Source organism: Monodon monoceros, unplaced genomic scaffold, assembly GCF_005190385.1.
Source record: "Monodon monoceros isolate NGI ecotype Baffin Bay Population unplaced genomic scaffold, NGI_Narwhal_1 Super_Scaffold_11, whole genome shotgun sequence".
Taxonomy (NCBI): Eukaryota; Metazoa; Chordata; class Mammalia; order Artiodactyla; family Monodontidae; genus Monodon; species Monodon monoceros.
Window position 1 is genome coordinate 33,527,547 of NW_021703767.1, and position 6,116 is coordinate 33,533,662.

At 42.7% G+C, this 6,116-nt stretch overlaps 1 protein-coding gene across 1 annotated transcript; it reads right to left on the reverse strand.

Annotated features, from left to right (window-relative positions):
- Positions 1-4,107: 4,107 nt before the first annotated feature.
- On the reverse strand, positions 4,108-5,432 carry LOC114890176 (lysine-rich nucleolar protein 1-like). The gene is given in 3 exon segments (XM_029213598.1): positions 4,108-4,588; positions 4,590-5,216; positions 5,218-5,432. Coding segments are annotated over 3 exon segments (1,323 nt in total).
- Between the last annotated feature and the right edge of the window lie 684 nt (positions 5,433-6,116).

A 6,116-nucleotide genomic window follows, 5' to 3' on the forward strand; every position in this document is an offset into this window, starting at 1 on the left:
CCCAAATCATTGGACTATTTTTTTTTCTTTTTCTTTTTTCATACCCCCTCTTTCTCACTGTATTCTTTAGAAAGTGACAAAAATTTTCATAAGTAATTGAAGTATGTCAGAATTGCAATTATTGGTTCTTTCTGGAAAGAAGACAGAAATTTAGAAAGGTTAAAGGAAAAGACTCCAGCTTTATGGTTGCATTCTTGACAAGTAAAGCCACAGAAGTAAAGAGTTTAGAAGTTATCACTCCTGGTCTTACAACAAGAAAACTGAAAAGAAATGACTTTTCTTGGACTCATCAAAACAATGATATTACTGGGCAAACAGCTACTCTAAAATCTGGAGAGACAGGCACATCAAGAATGATATAGGAACTGAGATCAGGTTACCCAAAGCAGAATTCATTGAAGGCATAAACTGATAGGAACACACAAATGGTAATTTTCATGAAATGCTGAATACAGAGGAGTATCAAAATACTTCCAGGATCCCCATCAGTTTCCTATGGTAAGAATACGAGAAAGATCCTTTCTTGGCTCTAGCAGGGAAGGCAAATGATAAGCCTTGTGAAACACACTTAGAGCCTTCTCTATGAAAGAAAGCCTATTTTCCAGGACCAAAGTCACAGCCAGAGGTTCTGTCTGCTGGAAAAGAGAATTCCTCTGTGTCTAGCTTCTTCCAACCTTCCTGTCTCACCTGAGAGAAGAAAAAGACACTACTAACAAGGGTCAGGTGTTCAAGGAAACAGACTAGAAACTCTGCAACCAGGGAATGGAGTGGGGGAAACAAAGCTATAGCACTGGAGAAACATTTGTGAAGGTCAGAGACCCCAAGGCACAGCCTCCACATTTTACCACCAATGGGGCTCTAGCAAAACAATAATAGATTATGACAGAAGGAGTTGCATGACAAAGACTTTCCTCTCTCTTGGAGGAGGAGCACATGGGAAGACCACCATCAGGAGGGGACAAAAGCAAGGAGATCTGAAGAATGTGGAACTTCTGGCACCTATAGCTACCTATAAATTTTAATATCTGTGTGATGAATGGAATGGAAATATAAAATCATCCTCAAAAGTAATGATATCCTTATATATAGTTCTTACTATATTCAGAGATAGAGTCTGCAGACAATTTCAATCCTGTTTCTACCACTAATTTGTTTATATTGTTGATTTCCTGCTTTCTAAATTTGTGGTTTTTCAGTTGGCATTTGAGGTAGGTTGATTCTTAGTTTCAAGGCATCTTCCTGAACACTGCAGGCTTTCAGCAGACAGTGTCATCTGGATGCTTAATGTCAATCCAACCCACAAGTCATGTGACAACCAAAAGTGTCCCCTCTTATTTTTTTTAAATGCTCTTTGGAAGGAAACATCCCTTGAGTTGAGAAACACTAATAGATAATCTGAGTGTTATATCCAGTTCTAAAATTAATATAATAGTTCAAATGATTTTTGTACTCTGAACAAAATTAAACCCCTATAATTTCATCACCAATAAATTTTTTTTTGGTACTGCTCAAATATTCCCAAGTGGCCTTTATTTCACAAAATTATTTTCATTAAAATTATTTCCTATACCACTTTTACTATATGATACTATTCAAATGAAAATCAATTGGCAAATTTACAAATTACGCACTTTTATGTCATCTACTTTGAGGCTGTACACATCAGAGAGCATCAGTGACCAAGCCTGAGTCAGTGAATTTCTAATGCTCTTCCATTAACCTGGACTTGGACTTTCACGTTCGGTCAGGTATCCGTTACATCAAAGCAGCTTCTGAACCATATGTTACCTGGCCCAGGTGGAAGCTTAGATTTTCTATGTTCTTGTTTGGTTTCCTCAGCCTGTTACTAAATCAATTAGCCAGTCTCTGAAGACCATGGCCTACATGAGATGAAGTCTGCTACTACTACATGAAGGATGATGGAGAAACAACAGAAAAAAAATCAAAAAATTTTAGGAAATAAGGTGAAAGTGAGAAAAACTTCTGCATGAGGCCTGTATTAATTTTCTATTGTGCTTTAAATTACTACAAACTTAGTGGCTTAAAAATTCACAATTTTACCATCTTACAGGTCTCCTGGTCTGAAGTCCCATGGGCTTACCTTCAAAATGAAGGTGTCAGCTGGGCTGTATTCCTTCTGGAGGCTGTAGGGGAGAATCAGTTTTCTTGCCTTTTCCAGCTTCTAGAGGCCACCTGCATTCCTTGGCTTGTGGTTCCTTCATCTTCAAACTAGTGACAGCTTGTTGAGTGCTTCTTGCAAGTCTCTTGACTCTTCTGTCTCCCTCTTCTACTTCTAATCCTGGATTATCTGGGTAGGCTCAGTCTAATCATATTAAGGTCAACTGATTAGCAAACAATTCCATCTGCTACCTTAAACTCCCTTTTGTTTTGTATCACAACATATTAACAGGTTCCAATGATCAGGACTTGGATGGGGGCAGCGGGGTATGGGGGCATTATTCCAACCACAAACCTGAACAGTTCTAAGTTTGCAGAGCTGAACACACAATTTTTAAGGAGAGAACTGTGTCTATCTGGCAAACACTTTTGATTGGCCAGTCTAGCTACAGAAAGGTGGCCTCACGGAGGGGCCTAGTGGGCTAAGGCAAAACAGCAGGAATCACCCCAAGGAATAAAGTGGTTAAGAATCACGAGGTCTGGGGAACAGCTGGATAAAGGCAGTTATAAGGAGGGAAGGACCTTGCCATAGGAGGGGGGTCAGTCAGTGAGCAACCCCCAAGGGAGAAATAGCCGACAAGTTCAAGAACAGGGTTGTTATGTATTCAGCTAAGACCTTGGCTGTTCTTAAATACCAGACCTCCCACCCATCTCTCTCAGATTCTGAATAAAAGTCCAAAAACTGCCTTGTTCCAGTGGAGACAGGCTGTGTGCTACACGGAGTCAACAAATGAAGAACAACATGGGAAATCACACCACAGAAACTTGCAGACAGCCTGAGGAGGGCCCAGGACATGGGGAAAAAGGGGGATAGGTGACTCAAGACAATGTTGTTTAATTTACAAAAGGACAGAGGCCCAGCTAACTGCAGGGCAGGAGCTGTCACTAGAGCAACAGTGGTCTGCACCTACGAGAGCAGCCGAGACAAGGCTAAGTTCAATCTGAGGACACTTGGCATCTTGCCGCCTTGGCTGCCCAGCATTCTCTGCTTAGACCCTGCTTCAGGAACAGACTTTAATAAACCTTCCCAAGCCAAGTGGAACTCATTCAGCCACACTGAGCTAGAAAGTCAAATCCTATCACACAAAGACTGAAGATACCAAACAGCAAGAGGGGAAAGGCATGACCACCACACCCTAATAAGAGCTATCACTGTGGTGATAGATCAGGGACAATCGCTCAGCCACTCTCCGGAAGCACCCAGTAGATGGCTGAGCACAATGCTTCCTGACAGCCGAGCAAGCCCAAACTGTAGTGTGATCTCTCAGCAAGATAAAAATGATTAGAGAAGCAGTGGTTGGTTCCTTTTACACTGGGCAAGTTCCTGTAGTGTGGATCAAGACTGGGAAAGATTTATTCCCCTGTCGGAAGGGGATGTGCCCTGGAGAGCTAACTCAAATGCAGAATCTTACCTTGTAGGCCTCTTCTGTTATGCATCTCAAGGTTGAATCCGTGAAAGGCCAAGTTCACCTTCTGAGGGAAGTGGCCCACCTGAATCACTGCTAACACAGGCTTGTAAGACTCTAGACCTGGCTGATACTTGTTGGTCAGGGCCCAGGCAGACCTGCCTCACCTCTGCCCCATGGTGAGGCAGAATCAGAATCATAAAGATTAAATACATTAATGCAAGGGAGACACATATGTGCCTGGCACACAGTAAGCACTAGACAAGCGTGAGCTATTGCTATTGATACTCACTGTCTTCAACAGGGACGGAAGCTTCACACAGAAAACAGTAGGTTTCAGCCACTCACATGTTCTCCTGGTTCCTGAAACGAGCTGCCCTCACCCCACTTTGAACAAGCACATCAACATAGTTGTCCGTTATCTCTGCAGGAATTCAATTCGAGACAACTGTCCTATGGCTTTCATCTGCGTAACAGAACAATAAAAGCAATGTTGCCATTTGGGGGGACAAGACAGGAGAGTTTAATCTTCAAACTTGATTGACCCGGATGCGTTCCTGTCAATGTAAAAGATTTTGTCCAGAGCCATGGAGAAGCCAAGGCTGGCCCTCTGCTTGTACTTCAAGCTCATGGCCCAGTCGTAGTCCTGCTGCAGATTCTGCTGCAGGGTGTCGGCCATCTTCTTGCTGAGGGCCATGTTGGGCCTGCCAACCATGTTAGGGGGGCGACTGAATGAAGGGGACAGATTTTTAAAGCCACCCATGAGTTTGAGAAATTTCAGTTTCTGTTCCTCATTTTCAAAGCCAGCAGTATCCCATTGGCCAAACTGAGTTCCTGTCTGCTTCCTGGTGTCAGAAGCTTCCGTCCTCCCCAACTCACGATCGATCTCTTCTTGCAAGGCCTTTCGCCTCACCTGGTCTATGTGCGCCTCGTCCATGTTGCCCTTCTTTTCCAACACTACCTCCAAGTCCGTGTCGGGCTCCTCCTCCCAAGGTTCTCCTGCCTCTTCTTCTTAGAGCTGGCAACTCAGTGTCTGCCTGCTCTGCCTTTTTCTTGGACTCCATTTTCTTCTTCACAGGGGCCTTGGGGTCATCTCCTATTGGGGTGTATTCTGGAGCTTCTACTTTTACTGACTTCTTTTTACTTCCTTTCCTACGGCTGCTCTCCACAGACATGGAGAGCTCATGGTGCCCTAGGGGGATATCTCCCTCCTGGTGGATTTTCTTTTTCTTCTTCATCCTCATGTTGTGTTCCCTGGGGCTCCACTGCTTCCGTTTCTGTCCCGAGACTGCCTGCTCAGGGACGCCACCTTTCCCAACTGAGCAAGTGTACAAAGCGTCCCTGGCCTCACAGAACCAAGGGTCCCTGGCTGAGACGGCTGTAGCTTCCTGTGCCTTCTTCTTCTTGTGTTTTTTGAGCTTCTTGCCAACTCTGGTCACCTCCTCGCCCTGCCTGTGGTCTGTGGAGGTCTTCACCCTTGAGCCAGGGGACACGGACTTTCTCTTCTTCTTCTTTTCCCTACCGAGGGACTCAGATGGACCAAGTGCCTGCTTTGTGGGGCTGGGCGATGGCTCAATCCGTTTGGCACGTAACATGGTCTCAGGTTCTAAGAGTTCCTCGCAGACGGTGCTGTGACTCCTTTTCATTCATTAGAGGCATTTCGGGTGCCTGCTCTTGGACCATATTCTTCGAGGGTGATGTGGCTCTTGTGGGACAAACCTCCGCAAAATAATTGTCACTGTTTAAAACAGAGTATTGAGTCTCTGGTTCTTTAACTACCTTCCTTTTCTTCTTCTTTTTCTCTGAGAACCCAAAGCCCAGGTCTCCTTTGTGAGTCTTAGTGATCATTCCCGAAAGCCAAACTTCCCCACCTCCACGTGAGAGCCCACTCCGCCGTGACCATCAATAACTTTTTATCTCAATGAATGACATTCAATTATTTTTTCATTTATATATATATGGAAATATCCTTACTTATGTCACTCAGAGCCAATTTTATGTGAATAATGAACTATTTGGAATAATCAGTAATTGCATTTCTTCTTTTCTGACTAGGACTGATCAGTCTACTTCTAACCGTATAGGCTATTTGGAAGATAGAGCAATTTCGATGTAGATTAGTGATAACTGATATTTCAAATAAAGTAATAAGAAAGAATGAGGTTACCAAGGTTAATTTCTACTAATTTACACTTAATAAACCACCACAGAGAAAATTATATTATCACAATAAACATAATATCATTGCCTTATCTCTACTAGTAATAACTCCATAATAACTCTCTAAGTTAGACATCAAGTCATGAGCCACCTAATTTTAACCACAAATACTTAATAATTTTATATTATTTCTTTTAAAATAATGTCACATTATAGTGACATATAAGTATGTATGTATGCATATATAAAGTATTATGACAGTATTCATTTTCTGAACCCTTATTTATCATGTGCAATCTTTTTTATTTATGCCATTTTAATACTGGTGAGGAGTAGCAATGAGGATTCTCTGAATATCTGCTAAAGCTTATA